Source organism: Gymnoscopelus microlampas (genome assembly GCF_963454915.1).
Source record: "Gymnoscopelus microlampas genome assembly, chromosome: 19".
In the NCBI taxonomy this organism is placed as follows: Eukaryota; Metazoa; Chordata; class Actinopteri; order Myctophiformes; family Myctophidae; genus Gymnoscopelus; species Gymnoscopelus microlampas.
This window is the reverse complement of record NC_139956.1, coordinates 14387308-14406655: the sequence shown is the minus strand read 5'-3', so window position 1 is coordinate 14406655 and position 19348 is coordinate 14387308. Positions and strand designations below refer to the sequence as shown.

General features: G+C 41.5%; 2 protein-coding genes across 4 annotated transcripts in view; one reads left to right on the top strand and one right to left on the bottom strand.

Moving 5' to 3' along the window:
* LOC311034328 (uncharacterized protein) overlaps positions 1 to 19348 on the bottom strand; it is a 492900-nt gene that overhangs the window by 153854 nt on the left and 319698 nt on the right. The window lies entirely within an intron of this gene.
* Positions 7995 to 19348, top strand: part of sepsecs (Sep (O-phosphoserine) tRNA:Sec (selenocysteine) tRNA synthase) — a 515993-nt gene continuing 504639 nt past the window's right edge. For all 3 annotated transcript variants that reach the window (XR_014599594.1, XM_084042202.1, XM_084042201.1), the window contains exons 1-9: positions 7995 to 8107; positions 9123 to 9247; positions 9586 to 9740; positions 10474 to 10592; positions 11239 to 11397; positions 12762 to 12915; positions 17000 to 17102; positions 17793 to 17922; positions 18622 to 18713. Coding sequence is in view for 2 of the 3 variants with exons in the window: in XM_084042202.1 (XP_083898328.1) it covers positions 9134 to 9247; positions 9586 to 9740; positions 10474 to 10592; positions 11239 to 11397; positions 12762 to 12915; positions 17000 to 17102; positions 17793 to 17922; positions 18622 to 18713 (1026 nt within the window). In the remaining variant the exon portion in view is untranslated. The remainder of the gene's footprint in view (positions 8108 to 9122; positions 9248 to 9585; positions 9741 to 10473; positions 10593 to 11238; positions 11398 to 12761; positions 12916 to 16999; positions 17103 to 17792; positions 17923 to 18621; positions 18714 to 19348) is intronic.

The window sequence follows — 19348 nt, the reverse complement described above, 5'->3', positions numbered from 1 at the left end:
GTCTCAGGACAAGAGGTCTTCCTTATATGCACTTTAAAGCACTTTGAATTGTTGCGTATGAAATGTGATATATGAATAAACCACTGTAATGCCTACTGTAGCCTATTGTACATCCTCTGCACAGTGGAACCTTTCTAAGAACAAGTAGACTACCTGACAGGTATCCTACCTAGTCAGATTTTGTCATGAATGAACTTAACCTATTTGCTACTACTGCATGTGGGAGTTGACAGGTGTGGCCAATGTCAGATTACTTTGTAAATGAGTCATCATTATTCAGAAATCTACAAGCCCACAAGTTGTGAACTTGTAGATCTGCTATTTTCATATATGTTTTTAAATTTTAGACATAATGATGAGTACTTTTATGTTTGGTACTTTAATGCCTATGCTTTTGTACTTTTACTCAAGTGCATTAAGTAAGAAATATGAGTACTTCTTACACCACTGGATACAACAGCAGTGGGAGGAATTAATTGGCATAACTAAAATTGGGAGAAGAAAGGGGGGGGGGGTGTTAAACAAGAAAAGAAAAAAGAAAGTAGAGCACAGTGTTCTTTTCAAAATGCAGCTTTCTGCATACACTTATTGGTTGTTTGGCCTATTTTAAAGTGGGGTATGTCTGATTTTAAGAAGTTTTGCATATGCTGTTTTCATGACATGGAGTTCTGGAGACAATGATGATAGCCTATCACACGCTTAGCTGAGCCTCCACATCACAAATGACATGTATAGGCTATGTTGCAGAGTATAGCGCCTATACCGTCAGTTTACAGTGACTGAATGTGCTCTATACCCTACAATGATATGGGGACAGGCAAACTCCTTTCTCTTGTCTTTGGACCATTAGACTAGTGGTTCTCAAACTTTTTCAAGTCAAGGACCCCCCAAATTATATGTATCTGGCCGCGGACCCCCATGTCAAATATTTTGTTCCAAGGACCCCCAGAAGCAAAGATTTCTGCGCAAATGTTTGCTTAAAAATATATATATATTCAAAGGTTTGCAAAACGTTGACGATTTTTCAAAAAATGCAGATCTACAAGCTCTATGAGATTGTAGATCTGCTATTTTTGAATAGCCAAAGTATAAAAGGTCAACATTATTGTGATGCTATATTAACACATTTTGCTGGGTACCCCCTGGAACCCCCCCAAGGACCCCTGGGGGTCCCCAGACCCCACTTTGAGAATGCCATAGACAATAGTGAATGTTCATTAATAACGTTCATTATGGGAGTCCAGAGTTCTTTTAAAGTTTAATACATTTTGGGGTCCAATGGGATATGTTGATGACACCACACTGCAATTACAAGTTTTACTTCTAGGTCCCTACTAAAATATAACCTATGGGCTACTTATGCATGCCATATCTATTTCCCACTGTTTCCAGGACAAGTTGTATGAAAATGTATTATGAAGGAGTCATCATTTACTGATATGGCACATCCAAACATAGGAAACAAATGGCAGAGGTTTGTTTTCTCAGATTGCCATGACTTGCCAGTCTAGACTATTTTTGAATCACAGAGTGATTCATCAGGGAACAAGATCCTGTATGACTTCTTTTGTGTGTGATCAGCAAGTCAGATTTTGGCAGCTGATTTCCCGCCACAACATCTGTCTGGTACATCGCCACTTTCTGTCTTTCTGCGAGACAACACCCATCATGACCCATGCAGTTTCCCCATGGATAGCCTAAATACAAATAGGTTCCAGCAGATCTTAGGAGTAGAACATAGTTTGTGAAGATCTCCATCTGTTTGATATAGCCACTTGATATATAATTCCCTGGTGGTCCTTGAGGGGGTTCCGGGGGTCCCTATATAGCATAATGAGGAACAATTTTTAAAAGTTTTTTTTCACACATTTTATACATTTGAAAACTTGTGAAATGGGACATTCTGCATAATGAATGAGTACTTTTACTTTTGTACTTTAAGTATTTTTTGATACCAATATTTTTGTACTTTTACTCAAAGCCTAGCATTTTGAACCATACAACTTATTTCTACATTGATTGCAGTATTGATACTTTTACTTAAGTACAAAATGAGCCAGCTGCTACTACTACTACTAGCCTACTTCCACCACTGACTATATAGGTGAGTCATGGACTCATTCCACCGCCCTCAGAGGGCGGGTCGGTCGGAGGAGGCAGAACTATAACCCTATAGTGGGTTTGATCTCTTTACAGATTATTAGACCAACCGGCACATAGGGAGGTTTCCTGTTAGTAAACATGAGAGGAATATGACCGCGCAGCTGCGGGGGGATGCCTATGGGTGCGTTTGGAAATTACGCACCGGAGCACACTCGCCTATTAGTTTGTATTGGCCAGTGCGCTCACTGCCGCTCAGGGCTGTATTTTCGAACGCGCCTTTCCCCCACTGACCCCCAGGCATGCGCAGATTGCGCATTCTGCTCTGTGATGACGTCGCGCGGAAATCCGTCTATAGGCCTATAGGCTACATATGACAGTTGGCGCTAGCCTCCCTGAAAGAGAGGAACAACAAGGATAATCTCTATAGATGTTGACAATCACTTTTCATCAGGTATGTTTGATCATTTGTGTGCGTCCATGTGTGTGTGTGTGTGTGTGTGTGTGTGTGTGTGTGTGTGTGTGTGTGTGTGTGTGTGCGTGCATGCTTGCGCGCGCGTGTGTGCTTGTGTACAGTTGCGCGCGCGTAGCAAACAATCATCATTATGTAAAGTTAATTAATTTGACCTGTCTGTCTCCCAATTTAAGGCCAAATGTTTGGTGGAAATAAAGTTGTCTTAACCCTTATGAATCAGTTAGAATTGAATGCATCATTGCCTATAGGAAAATGATGTCTGGAGGACGCTGTGGACTAGATCGTGGCAGTGTGGCACAATAAGGATAATTCTCCGGCCGGAAGCTTTCAAAATGGGTGAGAAAAGTTGGCAAGATGTTGGCATAGCTGTTGATTTAAGGCCCTGCTATGCCATCAGATTGCTGATCTTTCTGCTCTCTCATCAACAAGGACCTCGGCCTCGGGGAGGATCGGAAAGGAGATGATCAGGTAGGCTAGACTTCACTTTTAGCCATGGTTTACATCACGATCGTCTGCACAAGACAGTCATGTTTCAGGGCTAGGCTAGACCAGTGGTTCTCAAACTTTTTCATGTCAAGGACCCCCAAATTGACACTTATTTAGCCCGCGGACCCCCGTTTGAAAAGATATGCCAGGGGGCTGAAGTGGGTAATGTAGCCTATGTTTTGTAATGATAATCGAAATCTACAAAGTAACTATTAGACTACTATAGTTTTCAAATCATTGTAGTGGAGTAAAAGTACAATATTTGAGTTGTAGTAGGCCTAGTGGAGTAGAAGTAAAAGTATTGAAAATTTAAAATACTTCAGCAAAGTAAAAATACCTAAAAATTGTACTTGTACAGTACTTGAGTAAATCTGCTTAGTTACTTTACACACTGACCAGTGGTTATCAGCCTACACTGTATCATGCCACAGTAGGCATATGCTAAATTTAGTTTTGTCACATGATAAAATAATTGACAAATCTGACAAACAGCAATATGCAGGCACACAAATATCACAATAAACTGGAGGCTATTTGCCCAAGTTCTGTATAATTTCATGTTTGTGCCATGCTGATCTGCATTTAATTAATTGGACTAATTTATTCAAATCGGGCTATTCTTAGCCTATGTTATGTTCAATGCCGTGTACATTACAATTTGTATGATCTCAGTGAAGAGGCTAATTACACCTCAGGTGGGAGAAGTCAAAGTTCTTTTACTAGAAATGATGTGGTAATACCCACCACCCACTGGCATGGCATGCCTTGGCAAGCAACCTTTACCCCTGCCCAGTGCCCACAAGTAAGTTCTTTGCTGTACTATGCCTCTGAAATCTTTACAGTGGTGGGGAAAATACTACATTAATTTACTTAGAAACAAGGTTCCAGTTCCCATTTCACAAGTTTTTGAATGTATAAAATGTATAAAAGTATTTTGAAAATAGCAGATCTACAAGCTCACAATGCGTGGCATCGCAAGGCATTGTGAGCTTGTAGATCGGCTATTTTCAAATGGCCGAAATGTATATAGGGCTGAAGTGGTTAATCTATGTTTTTTTTAATAATAATCAAAATCTACAAAGTAACTAGTAAGTAAAGTTTTCAAATAATTGTAGTGGAGTAAAAAGTACAATATTTGCCTCTGAGATGGACCCCACTTTGAGAACCACTGATCTGATAAGCTCTTCTCTGTAACTCGTGCTATTAAATCACTCCATATCCTCTAATGATCAGTGGGTTGGAGATCCAAAGAAGCGCCATAAAAACGACTTCACGATGCAGGAAACAGCTTTATTAAATATTTGCACATTAACCAACTCAACCCAGAACAGAGCAAGACAGGGTCTAATGCTACGTGACTTCCCTTGGCAGTGTCAGTGTCAGTACTTGGGAGGCCAGTCCAACTTTTTAGATGGGGGTCCGTGGCCGAATACATACCAATTTGGGGGTCCTTGACATGAAAATGTTTGAGAAGCACTGTTTTACGCAGCTCACCTGGAAGGCATGCTCCATAGCCTCACTCCCATCTGATAGCCTCTTCAGAGCAGCAGCCGTACAGGGTAACAGTAATGGTAGAACACGAAGCGTCACGACACAACATGGTTAAGGAAACTATTCATTACATTTACACTCATATCAAATGCACCACGTCAAATCTGACCAACGATTAACATTGGAAAAAACAGAAACATTAAACGATAGGATAACTATCAGATGATAAAAGGACACGACACTACTGTACATGAAACAATAACAATAAACATGTCCATTTGAATGCATCACTTAGGAGGAAATTGGTATCATATTGTTGGTAGCGTGTTTTTAATTATGCCCATTCAATAATGATTTACATGTCCAACGTCCTTGAAACAAGGATATGCATCTGCAATTTTCTTGTGTCCGCCCTTGCTAAGCGAACAGGAATCAATGGGTGCTTTTCACTGTGTTGTAAAACTTTACTTTTTGCTGATCTGTACATTTTTCAGCTGTGCACTGCCGCATGCATGGTGATTGTTTGACCATACGTGCTGGCACATTTTACTGTGTATTCTTTGCTAGTGTGTTTTGTTGTATGACTTGTTGTGAAGTGTACAGAGACCCCTTGGGGTGATGTTGCACTATAAATAAATAAAAACTGAACTGAACTTCAAATCCAGTTGCTGAGGGACAGATTTATGGTTTAGATTTGGCCTGATGGACCACTCCTTTGGGGATAGTGTCACTGTACATTTGCACATACATTAAATTTGTCCTCTGCATGTAACCCATCATAGCTGTAAATTAGGAGCAGTGGGCGCTATGGGGGCAACGCCCAGGGAGCAGTTAGGGCAAGTGTCAGGGGCACTTAGACACATAGACTGGGGCGCAAACCAGGGACCATCTGTTTCCCAGAAGGCCTCTCTACCCATTTAGCTATGGTCACCTCTGCTCAAGACAGTGCTTCTTTGAATGTCTCCTATCTGGAATGCTCTTTTTGCGGGGTCTCATGTTTTGCAATCTCTTGTATAGTTGTGTGTACACAGTGACCTGTAACAAGCGCATTTAAATAAATGCCAAACATGAAAGACTTTGTTCAACAACTGAATACATTTCACGTTCCCATTTTTCTTGTTCAGCCCTGCAGCATGTGGTAGTATACTACTACTACTACTATTCTCTTTGTCATAGCTGTAATTTCTGGTTTTGACAGGTATCTGGCTGATCTCCCGTTGTCCTCTAGACTGATCATACTGGTCATCCTGTTTCAGATGGGCCAGCATCTGAGGTACTTCGATATGTCCTTCTATATCAAAGCCTGGGAGCTGCACTAGTTCAATAAGATCGTAAAGTAGGCCCAACTCCGTTGTTGGCCTAGAGTTGGAAAGGCCAGAGGTACAGTAGTTGTAGAGGGGAGTACGAGGGACAAACTCAACTCTATCTTGGAAAACCCCTCCCATCCACTCTGTGATGAGCTTCGGAAGAGGATGAGGACCTTCAGCCAGAGGCTCATTCCACCTAAGATCAAATAGGAGCGGTACAGACTCTCCTTTTTGCCAACAGCTATCAGTCTATACAAAGTGTGAGAACCCTCTCCTTTGCTCAGTTTTCTTGTCTTGTAGTGTTAGTTGTATTGTTGTTGTTTTTTGTATTGTCTTTTTGCTTTTGCTTTTTTTTAAATAAAGTGTATCTCATCTCATGTATTAATTCATGTTTTCCGTGTCTTTGAAGGCTTAGAACATATGTAAATAGGAGCATTTGGGAACATGCAGCACCTTGACCTTCAGCTACTGTATAACCTTTTCGATTGCGTTGCTTTGGACAGTTGAAAATGTATATGTAATGTTTTACACAGCTCACCTGGAGGACATGCTCCAGAGCCTCACTTCCATCTCATAGCCCGTTCAGAGCAGCAGAGGAGAACAGTGACACAGAACACGAATGATCACCACAGATGATGGATCATGGAAAACATTACATGTTTTATTTTAGATGTTAACTCTCTTCAATGAATCTTAAACCACTATTTATTTATTTAAAGGCAAACTATTTTACAAAATAAGAGTTTTAACAGTTTTAAAATCTTATAAATCACAAAAGCATGAAAAAAATATGCACACACACACACACACACACACACACACACACACACACACACACACACACACACACACACACACACACACACACACACGTGTATAGGGCTGAAGTGGTTAATGTCTGTTATTTAATAATAATCCAAATCTACAAAGTAACTAGTAACTTAAAATAATTGTGGTGGAGTAAAAAGTACAATATAGTAGAAATAAAAGTATTGAAAATTGGAAACACAGTAAAGTACACATTCTTCAAATGTGTACTTAAGTACAGTACTTGAGTAAATGCACTTAGTTATTTTCCACCACTGATAATAAGTGCACGGCCATCAGCTCTGGCTGAGGTGAATGTCGGCCAGCCCACCAGGATGAAACCACTCCCTGGAGACATGACGGGCCGATGATGGAAAGGTGTGTCTGCAGCAGGCTGGCCCTGTGGAGTTACATAGGGGGCAGAGGTGTCATTTCAGAAAAAATAGGGGGAAGCAAAAATAAGTTACTACTTAAAAGTCATATGTCACATGAAGACAAGGCATGGTTTGAGATGCACTCAGCGTTGATCTTAAATCAGATTAAAATCTGCAAAAAATGTTCAGAGTTGCAGGTTGGGATATGCAAATAACTGAATTTGAGGTTGAATACGAACACTTATAAAGGTAGCAATTGTCTTCAGTGAGACCCCAAATGACGCCCCTGATAGGGGAGCGGAGACAGCAGCCAGGGGATATGCACATGCAACAGAGAGGCCCTGCAGCAGGGACAGCAGGGAAGACTTCAGCCTCCAGTGACAGTCATGGAGGAACACCCCCATGTACCAGAGTGGCTGAACTAAACCTTTAAGTTGAGAGCTTTATCAGTGGAGTCCAGGGAGGTGAAGTGATTTGTGTATTATCACACTTATGGCCACATAACTAATAACTGAATAATAATATTTCATTTGATTGATAGGCAGCTGTTCAAAGTACTACCAGGTAACCGCAGCTGAGTTGATTATACCATGTTGTTGTTCATCTACAATGCCATTAGATGTGTTGATCTCTTGTTGGCATCTAGCTATGATTGGTTAGTCAACAGCTCCACCCTGTGGTTGTGTCCGCATGTAAGTGTGCGTTGTTGTTACCCGGTATGTCCGCTGTGCTAATGTAATGCGTGACCATTTCTACACGTTTCGCTAGTTAAAAATTATACATGTGAACATTTTAATTTCAAGTTAAATGTTTCTTTCGAGTGAAATGATCAATATGTGCGACAACAGCAACAACCCTATAATATGCGACAACGGTGCACCCAAAGCTGGCCAGGCTGAGTCTGAAACACTTCCGCCGTTAGATGAAGCTGTGACGTCACTGACGAATCCTTGGTGTGTTTGTTCTAGGTACAGCTCCCCAATGTGCCCGTTGTTTACATGCAGTCAATCCTTTACGTTACCTTGACAGAGTAATGCAAACGGTGTCGTTGTAGGAGAGTGGTAAAGGTAAGACTAACACCATGATGACACTGGTCAGGGCAGACACACACGCTTCTTTAGACTCATTTAAGCTGGCTTCTGTGAGTTATGGAACCAGAAGTTTAGCATGGTAGCTTGGTTGCTAGCAGGTTATAAAGCTGACCCACTCTATGGACCCACACTGACACTGTCATGGGTACACACACACACACACACACACACACACACACACACACACACACACACACACACACACACACACACTACTTTTTCTCAACCTGGGGGCCACCAGGGGTCCTTGAGGGGGTTCCAGGGGGTCCCCATAAAAGTATCAATTGCTAAACCTCATTACTTAATTTAAAAAAAAATCTTTAGCACGTTATCTATCTATAAATAAATGTATTTCCAGCAAAACAAAGGATTAAGAATATGCTGTAGCGTGTATACTAATTAGTTTGTCTTTAAATGTCTCAATGAATTGAATACACAGGACCTTAATGGAAACAAGCCCTGGGCTTATTGGGTTATCCTTTTAGCATTCTTTTGTATAAATCTGTGGCACCGTGCCTTTTTTTTGGTAAACTGTTACAGTAGTAGTATAAAGTATCCAATCAAAAAATGCTGTAACATTCCATTTAAGTATAAGACTTAAACATTAACCAAAGAGCTAAGAGATGGCAGACAGAATATAGGCATATTCCTTATTGTTGGTAGTATTCTAGTGAGCTATGGCCAATGGTAACTAGCTATATGTTTCTAGAAACCTTCAGTGGATTAAAACAAAACAAAAAACACGATTACATCATAACCACACAGCTGTCCAATTGTCTGGTCTGGGGCTGCAAATATCCATTATTTTCATAACGATTATTCTATCGATTACTTTTTCGATCAATCGTATAATCAAGAAGTGTAATTTTAAGCGATTGATTACTCTTTGATCAATTATCGATATTTTGTTTCGATTAACTGTTGCGCCCCTGTCTGATCCATGAGTCATAGCATGATGTCTAGTCATTATAACATGTTATGTCATTGACAGCCTAAGCAGAGATGAACGCTGACAACTTCACCCTGTGTGAGAAGATAGTCTCACCATCCTACATCCGACAAGGGTGTCAGGCACGTCGCAGCCATGAGCAGCTGTTCAGGCACTTATTTGAACAGGTAAAATCAATAAGAAAATGATACAACAAAGACATGTTTTTTTACGTCAGTAAAATTTCCCAAGAGATCATGATGTGGCCATAATGTGTCGTCATTTCTGACTTTAAAATGAACTCTGCCAGATTGATCAATACATTTTATTTTGAAATCAAAGAGTGCTGTGATCCTTTTCAATTCTATTGAAAACCTCTTTATGAAACACGTCGTGTCATATTTATCCCAGAAGCAGCCATCTCCCTCTCTTGAACTAGAAATCAGCATTTGGCCTCAATTTGATCGTAGCAGACCATAGGCTTAATAGATAAATGCCTCGACTATTTGCTTTCTGTTCCATCCAGGGCAAGTGTCCAGAGGAAGGGTGGAACGAGAGCACCATAGAACTTTTCTTGAATGAGCTGGCTGTGATGGACAGCAATAATTTCCTTGGAAACTGTGGCGTAGGAGAGAGGGAAGGCAGAGTGGCATCCAGCCTGGTGGCTAGACGACATTATAGGTTCGTCGTTTGACCTAAGGTGGAAAAAGTACTAAAATGTTTTACTTAAGTAAAAGTATCAATACTGCAATGTAGAAATACTCTGTTACAAGTAAAAGTCCGGAATTCAAAATGTATTTGAGTAAGTAAGAGTACAAAAGTATTGGTATCAAAATGTACTTAAAGTACCAAAAGTAGAAAGTACTCATTTTGCAGAATGTCCCATTTCACAAGTTTTCAAATGTTTAAAAATCTTTTGAAAATAGCAGATCTACAAGCTCACAATGCGTCGCGATGCGACGCATTGTGAGCTTGTAGATCGGCTATTTTCAAATGGACGAAATGTATATAGGGCTGAAGTGGAATGTATGTTTTGTAATAAAAATCAAAATCTACAAAGTAACTAGTAACTAAAGTTTTCAAATAATTGTAGTGGGGTACCTCAAAATTGTACTTAAGTACAGTATTTGAGTAAATGTACTTAGTTACTTACACCACTGACTGTGGTTAGTAGAGTCTGGGAGATGGGTTATACTTTGTCGCTTGAGCAGATTAACTGTCTTTCAGTTGAAAAACATTTATTCTTGTACAGTGACACGGTCAAGTACAAGTTAGGCTTTAGTTTGTATTCTGATATCTGATCAATACTACTGTATATTATGTTTGTTTTTTAGTGTACAGCTAAAGGTAGTTAATTCCTGTTCACATTTTAACATTTGATGGCTCTAATAAGGACCTGTGCATTGCAACGCAGGTTGATCCATGGCATAGGTCGATCGGGAGACATTGCTGCAGTTCAGCCCAAAGCAGCAGGATCCAGCCTGCTTAATAAGTTGACCAACTCGGTTGTTTTGGACATTCTAAAACTGTCAGGTGTGTACACAGCATATCAGTGTTGGAACTGACGTAGTCAATGACAACCAAACATTGTCAGTCCAATTAAAGCATCCTGTCTTTTCTAGAATGTTGAAAAGCTGTTGAAATCACCGTGTAAATGTTTTCCTAGTTATTTGAGCAAGATGTTGTCCTACTTTCAAGGAAAATAGAGCTCTTCATTCAAATTTAACCCATTGAGCCCTGAAGCCGACTCTACATGTCTCCTAAATCCCAACAGTATTCTGAAAAACGTATGTTTCTATATCAGTGGTGCTCAATCTTTTTCATGTCAAGGACCACCAAAATGATATGTATTTGGCCGTGGACCCCCATCAAAAGATGTTGTTCCAGGGACCCCCCAGAAGCAAAGATTTGAGTTAAAAATGTTCGCTTTAAAAATATATATATATTCAAAGATTTGCACACATTTTCACGATTTTTCAAAAATAGCAGATGTACAAGCTCGTAGCGCGGCACTCGGTGCCGCGCTACGAGCTTGTACATCTGCTATTTTTGAATAGCCCAAAGTGTAAAATAATGTTTTTTAGCTCAAATCTAAAAATTACACAGTTCCAGGTCTTAATGGGTTAAAATCTCAGGTGCGAATGAAAATGTGTTTGTTTTTGTTTTTTATTTATAACAGGTGTACGAAGTGTGGCTAGTTGCTTTGTGGTTCCCATGGCGACCGGGATGAGCTTGACCCTGTGTTTCCTGACTCTTCGCCACCAGAGGCCCAAGGCTCGCTACATCATCTGGCCCCGCATCGACCAGAAGTCATGCTTCAAAGCCATGATCACTGCAGGTGAGAGCACAAACGGTCCAACTGTGTTTTCCTCATGGCAGCACCGATGTGTCAAGTTCACAAGTGTTTTACAAGTGTTGAAAAGCATTATATGTCTACCACTGGTTTTCCTAGGCAAATAGGCGTTCGCTCCCTAAGGTTTTGATCGCTATGTGTGAACTCTTCAAAGACGTGAAGTTTTTTTTTTGGCAGACAGACAGACAGACAGATATACAGACAAGATGGATACGTAAATAGATAGATAGCTTGATTGATCCCAGTGAAATCCAGCTATGATAAATGTTTGTAAAGCAACAATTGCACTGTTAAATATAGTTAAGCTAAAAAGTTAAAACTATTTTGAATCTGTACCACGGAATGGTGTAGCCATGACCCTACAATAACTTTGTTTTCGTTTTTTTTTTCAATTATCACATCCTGCGCAGTAGCTTATTGTACAGAAACTCACAGGCTAGAATAATGCTGCATTCTTTCTTTGGCGTGTACAGCAGACAGAGTACAGGAACGAATGAAAATATCAGTGATTACAATCTGACCTCTACAGTAATGTTCAGGATGTAATTTTATACATTTTATACTGCCATTTTCCGGGCAACAATAGTGTCACGTATCTCATCACGTAATGTCCTGTTTTTATGACCAGACTTGCCAGAGATTTAGGGGCGGCCATAGCTGAGTGGTTAGTGAGCCCGCCTAGGGAGCCAGCGGCCCTGGTTGCCCCAGGTTCGATTCCTGGCCAGGCCAGCATATGTGTCGATGAAATGAAATTCGTCCCTGAGCAAGACTCTTAACCCCTAATTGCTCACAGGTTCTCATTGGAAACAAGACCGCAAGGACTTTCATGAACGACCTGTTAAAAGGAATTATCCTTATCCTTATTCTAGATGACCTGGTGAAAGATCAATATAGTGTGGTGTAGTCAACCGATTTACAAGACATAAAGTTGTGTAGTGTGAATCGCACAGTGATCTGACATTTTGTGCAGTGTGTGCCTGCCATTAGCCTTTCTTTTCTGGTGTAGCTTTGCAATAATCAACCCTGGTCAGAGAAAGGTGAATGTAGATATCATGTCCTAGACAGATACATGGGTCATATATTGTATCTCCACATAATATGTGGAAATGTATTATGTGGCCAGTAACATGTTCTATTCATCTTTGGATACAGACTAGTTCATTAAATACAGTACAGTGTAAATTCCACCATAATTCACAACTCGAGTCAGTTATGTTGCTAGACAGTTTTTGCTTAGAGTAATTTACACCTACAGTACTTTAGTTATTACACAAACACATTCTTTTGCAAGCAACAAACAGCCATCATATCTAGCTAATTTCTTACCGTATTGTCTCCACCCTTGTTAGGGTTTGAGCCAGTGGTGGTGGAGAACACTCTAGAAGGTGACGAGTTGCGGACAGACTTGGAGGCAGTCGAGCGCAAAATTGAGGAGCTTGGTGCAGAGAACATCCTGTGTGTCCACTCTACAACGTCCTGTTTTGCTCCACGTGTCCCTGACAGGTAATTATAGGCTTTACACATACATTTTATTATGCACGTTTTCCTTGAAAACATTCAATGCCTGCAATCCGAAACTTATAAATGATGTAAGCAATAAAACTATATTTTAACCAATCTGTGTGGTAAAGTATGTTAATGCAATATACCTAGCACATCTGCACTGGTTGGGAGGGCCTGTATGCTGTTTGTGTTGACTATTTATGAGGTGGCCAGCGGCTGCTTGGCATGGGCACTCGCTCACCAAGCCTTGAGGCGTGCCCCATGAGCCTGAAGGCTACACGTGTCAGCAAGCCAGCCAATCCGAATTGCTAGATGGAATAGATTATCACCTATTACAAAATGTAGTTAGTGGGCTAGCTAGGTAGCAACATAATGTAAACGGACTAGGCATACCTTTGGCTATAACTTTAGAAACTAGAAGGTACTGTTCCTGAAGAAACAGTGTGGGATTGCTAAGAATGTTGCTGGTATTGAGTATTGATAGTGTTAGTAGTGTTATAGTAGGGTCATGATACAATAACATCAGTATTATGACGTCACTAGAATGGCATTATGCATTATGACGTCACTAAATGGCATCTCTCCATTGAAATTACCCAAAAAACAGGAGGAATAATCTTGCTACCATAATTGGCGGCCACAGTCATGGAGTGTACACGAGTGTATGTGCTCAATGGCCAAGCAGACACATGGCCCAACTAACTCCACATTTTCCCCCAAAATTCCTCAATATTCTGCCTGTAAAACCAGCTGCTTCGCATCCCATCACTGTACTTGCAGGATGTACAATTAATAGCAAACGCATTATGCTCCAATACTTATGCAAATCACTTCGCCGATTCCAAATTCACGTCCGGGTGTTTCTTTTCACCAGCCAATCACCTTTCACGTTGCCACGTCCGTTGCCACGTCGCGCTGACGTACGCTAAACAAGCGCTGCCGTGCGCACAATGCAAACGAGCCCAAAGGCGCGCAAAAATAAGCCGACCATTGCTTAGACACAAAGTCAGACCTGGCAACGCAGCCTACGCCAATCATGTGTGAGAGATCTACAAGCTATGGGGCAGAGACGCCACCGTATCTTAGCAACAACTACAGCGCTCACTCTCATTGGTCGTGTCACGCTAAGAGCAGTCTCCAGACAATGGCATCGCAGACAGCTTGCTGTTACTGCTGTAGCCATCACAGGCAGTTGCAGCACGACGGACAGGGCGCTGTGATAGCTGCCATGTCGCTAACGCTAACGTGGTTGTCATGCCTGCAGCGGCTGTGCAATCACTTTGTCAACAATGCACGTTCGTGTGGTGAATGTCAATATTGCTGCTCAGTTCGTCCATTGTAGATGGTGTATGTTTGTGTGTGTCTTCTGGAGAACTATGTAGCTCCACAGCAACTACAGTAACTAACGTAATGGCAGGACCGCCCCGTGCAACGCATGTTAGGCTGCATTATGGTCATGTAGTAATTTCAGATAATTTCGCTCCGATTAGAGCAGTGCTTATCAACCCTTTCACGCCGCCCCCCCCCCCCCCCCCCCCCCCCAATACACGTACTTGATCTGGGACCCCCCCATTCTGTTTGACTCCGTTCCACAAGTAAATATTGTGAAAATAGCCGATCTACAAGCTCGAAACGCCTCACGTTGAGAGGCTTTGTAAGCTTGTAGATCGGCTATTTTCTACATGATTGCCTCTTTCTTACATTCTTTGCCAATGTGGCCCATGTTTTCATAGTATAGTTTGTTGACTACTTCTGTTGCAGAAATGGCCATTTCCTTTACTTTCGTTTTTTTATTGTCTCCGCCAGGCCCAAAGGCATGGCGCAAGACTATGTTTCACCCCCTGTCCGTCCGTCTGTGATAGCTAATCTCTCACATCGTTGACTTGATCGCAGCAAAATAACAGCCCGATGTGGAGAGTCAGTGAGAGCTGGATAAACGAGGTAAAATGTGTCAAAAGGAGTCTGTACGGCTGTCGATAAATGAACACATGACGTCGGTGGGAGAGGAGATATTGTGTCTTTTGGACAAACAGCAGCGTGGTGCTGATGTTTGTTGTGTGAAGCAGCTTAATGTCAGAGTGTTTGTGTTGGAGCGCCTCAGTGCGGCTGCAGAGTTCATGTGCAACCTCTTCCAGAGAGACACAGAGACACTAGAAACTCTGCTGGGGAAAAAAAACACTGCTGGGCATTGACTTTCATATGGACATTGATCTACACACTGCAGGTATATCTGCTACACACACAACATCAAACTACACACTGCAGGTATGATGCAGCGTTTGCATTACAGCCAGCATGCCAGCGTAGTTCCCATATGGTTTCAAGGTGGGCTAAACCATATGGACCCCATGTCAGCAATGTCAGCGGCATCCACTTCAGTCCCAACTGCGATGCCCATGCAGGCTATAAGTAGCTTCTACCTGGCCCTTAGGTGGGCCCCAACTAGCCATGTTTATGTGGGACCAAGGCGGGTCCTAACTGGGTTTGCCCATGCAGGCTTTAACTGGGTTCTACCTGGGCCCTAGGTGTACCCTAACCAACCACAGTGCAGTGCCCATCGCTCCAATTGTTGTGACGTCAGGGCTTTCAATACTGCACATTGGTGGAGGAGGAGGGGCCGCAGGGCGACCGCACACATCGCTGAACCAATGGTAGCCCACGGATGTTTCCTCTGGGGATTTACAATCTGCCCCTCTATGCCACATATCATCCGCACTACAGGGTCTTCACTGACCGAGCCACGGCCCCACTGACCCTCATGACGCTACGCCACTTATATGAGTTGCCAAGTGGCCGCGGGCGCAACGTGGGCGTGGCCGCGGGCTAGACGCTCGCCCCCGCGTAGCGGGGGCGAGCTTCTAGTAATAATAATAAATGAAGCGATCCCACAATAACACGCAGTTGAGAAATGCAGACCCTGGTGTCGGGTGGGACACCATCTGGTTAATCTCTCAAGAACAGATTCCGACCTGCGGTGGAATCTGTCGGAGCAGTTCGTCCTAACCAGTGCGCATTGGCTAAAAGTGGGCGTGCCTTCAGATCAGGAAGTGGGCCGCGCTTTACCCAATCAAATGTAGTGGGCGGGATTCACGTGTCCATCCACCATGATCCACCCTCCCCCCCTCGAAACTAGCCGAAACTAATTTAACAATAGCGTCCTCGGAGCGGACAAAACCACGGAAAGATATTCACATTTTAAATTACTCTTTCATCATAGAAACAAGTGGGCTTATAACCAAAACCATCCATGTTCTCTGGGAGAAGTGGTGTTAGTGTTCCGTGTAGAAATATTGTCAGTGGGAATGAAAACATGGTCGCACCAACCGGAAGTGATGCGCTATAGGCAGACATGAAACCGGTGTTTCCCTGCGCACTAGGCTTCCATTTGCCTCCGGCCAGACCCCACAGACAATGATCACAAACAGCAGAGGTCGCTGTTTTTCATTTTCTGTGGGGTCTGGCTACGCGAGACTACCATCTGGTTGACAAATAGTGCTGTCTGAAGCTTATGAGCGCAATATCTCCCCATGCCAAGTGAGGATTGATTGATTGATTGAATACTTTATTAGACAGAAATGCAAACAGTGCGAGGTAGAGTCATACATTTTGTTTAAAAGGATAACACAAAAAAGGTCATGGGGACTTGTTTCCATTGTGGTCCTATGTATTCAATTTATCAACATAGCATATAAAATAAAATCAAAATACAATATCATCAACAAATATAAAACACTATTATGTACAGAGTAGGAAAGGGGGGGGTGTAGTTAATGTGAATGCCATCACCTTTATATGGGAGAAGTGAGTTTACCTCCCCCTTTGGCCTCCTGAAAGATTCCCTCTTGGATGAGAGGTAAATGTTTGTCTCCCACGTGGGAGATTCAGGTCAACAACTTACATATTGCAGCTTTAAGCGTAAGGATATAAGAACTTGTGTCTGCTCCTCTAGCAAAGTGTTACAGAGTGTTATAGTGTGATCTCAGACAAAGCCCAGTGTCTTTAATTTGCCCACGGTTATGTTGGGATCATAATCATGTCTAAGTAGGTACTGTAAGTCCCATTCTCTTCTTGTCTTGTCATGCAGGGTGGAGGAATTGGCCACTATGTGTGCCAATTACAACATCCCCCACATTGTTAACAACGCCTATGGAGTGATGTCATCCAAATGTATGCACCTGATACAGCAGGTTGGTACTACTAATGCCCTTTTTGTCGTACATTTTATACCTTACACGCAACCCACTCCAATGTCATTTAATTGAACACGTGAAAGCTTGTTGCACATAATCCAAGATTGAATTTGACCCTTGAATGCATTCATTTCCAAACCAATTTTAGATGATTTGTTATTAAACCATTATGACCCGGAAAAGCATCTGTCATTTTAGATTTCAACCGTCATTTTATACTTTGACAATTTATTAAATTTATAACTCAAATATTTGCTTCTGGGGATTCTACAAATGTCTTCTAAATCCTAAAAGCTTTTTCAGAAAAAAAACGTATGTGTCTATATCAGTGTTTCAATTTCAGTTAAAACATTTCGCTTTGAAAAAATATGTAAAGATTTGCAAAAAAAAATCACGATTTAAAAAAAAATAGTAGATCTACAAGCTCTTACAAGCTCTACAAGCTCGCGGCACTCAGTGCCACGCTATGAGCTTGTATATTTGCTATTTTTTAATAGACCAAAGAAATCTTAAAATGACACAAATGGGTTCCCGGTCTTTAAACATTTCATTTATGTTTTCTGTTACGATCATTTTACATTTTTGTTTGACAATTAATCACTGACATACAGTATAGTTGTAATGTACTCATTGTTGCCATGGGTATTGTTGTGTAGGCTATCATTTCATTGAACTGTCTTCACACAGGGTGCTCGTGTTGGAAGAATCGATGCCTTTGTACAGAGCTTAGACAAGAACTTCATGGTGCCAGTGGGTGGCGCCATAATAGCAGGTTTTAATGAGTCCTTCATACAGGAGATAAGCAAGATGTACCCAGGTTAGTGGCCATACTATTTCATAATTTGTAAAGCACAAACAGCCTTTGGCTTGTCCTGGGAAGACTAATGAGGGCCATTAGCCTGGCAGCCTGGAACCAGCAGATATCTGTTAGAGCTTCTATATTTTGTACAACATCAGAAATAATTGAATTTGAATATGAACATTGAATTATCAATTTTACTTGGTAGGCAACTCTCTAGCTTCACAAAAGATATATACGTTTTTGCAAATACACCCTATTGCAAAGATTTGAGTTAAACAAATTGGAAGTAGGCTCTCTCTGTGGCAACATTTGACTACACACTCTTCAGAGTAATTTTGAGTTGGGAAGTCCAAGGTTGTTCCTAATGTTTGTTTTTGTTTATCTGGGTCTCTGGATTGTCTGCTGGGTTATATTTAGCAGTAGTTTTGTTTCCATGAGAACTTCACTACACAAAGATAATTCTTCATGCCAGAATTGTTGAATTGCTGTTTTCCAAATTTTTCTGTGAAAGCAGGCTTTTTATCATCAATTTCTACCCAAAAATGTATTGACAAAAACGTATAAAATGTGGTTTTCTCAGGGTTGTAGTATGAGTTTGAGCCACAGAAAGAATTCAGCATTTCTGAAGTGAATGCCAACTTCCCAGATTGTCTTACGTGAACACTGAACACTGAGCAAAGGTGAATGGTTTGTATTTTGACCTCTTGTGTCCAGGTCGAGCATCGGCTTCACCTTCCCTTGATGTCCTCATCACCCTGCTCACACTAGGAGCCAGTGGCTTCAAGAAACTCCTGGCAGAGAGAAAGGTGACCATCTACTGTACACATATACTGTATGCACTATAGCCATAGTGGTACCACTGCAGTCTGCAGCCATCAGGCTCAACAACCAAGCCTGATATATGAGAACTTAAGACCTGCACTGTCCGCTATTGACTTCTTGACGAGGAATCTGGCACTCTTAAATACCGACTATTAGGATATTCACTGCCAAACATTGACATATGCTTCTTAGGATAACTGTTTATAGACTGTACATACTGTATATTCATCTATATATTCGTCGGTGATAGACTGTCCATATATTCCTTCCTTTATTCATTGGTGATAGACTATACATAATATTCCTTCATATATTGATTGGTCTTAGTTTATAATCCATCTCTTGAGGAATCATTTGCCAAAAAGAGCATGGGTATATAGAGCCCACAAGCTTGCCATGTCAGCTTGTTGATCTGCTCATTTTGATGATTAGGCTTGTCACAGCCGACTGTTCTGTGGTTTATTTTTATGTTTTGTTTTATACATTTTGATATTGCACCCAAAGTTGCTTTTAGCAAGCAAAAAATATGTACCAATTAACTATGAACAACAAAGGTGATTTGCGGGCCTGTCACAGCGATCTGCCAGAAGCAGACACGACAAAAGAGCAAATTTTGGGC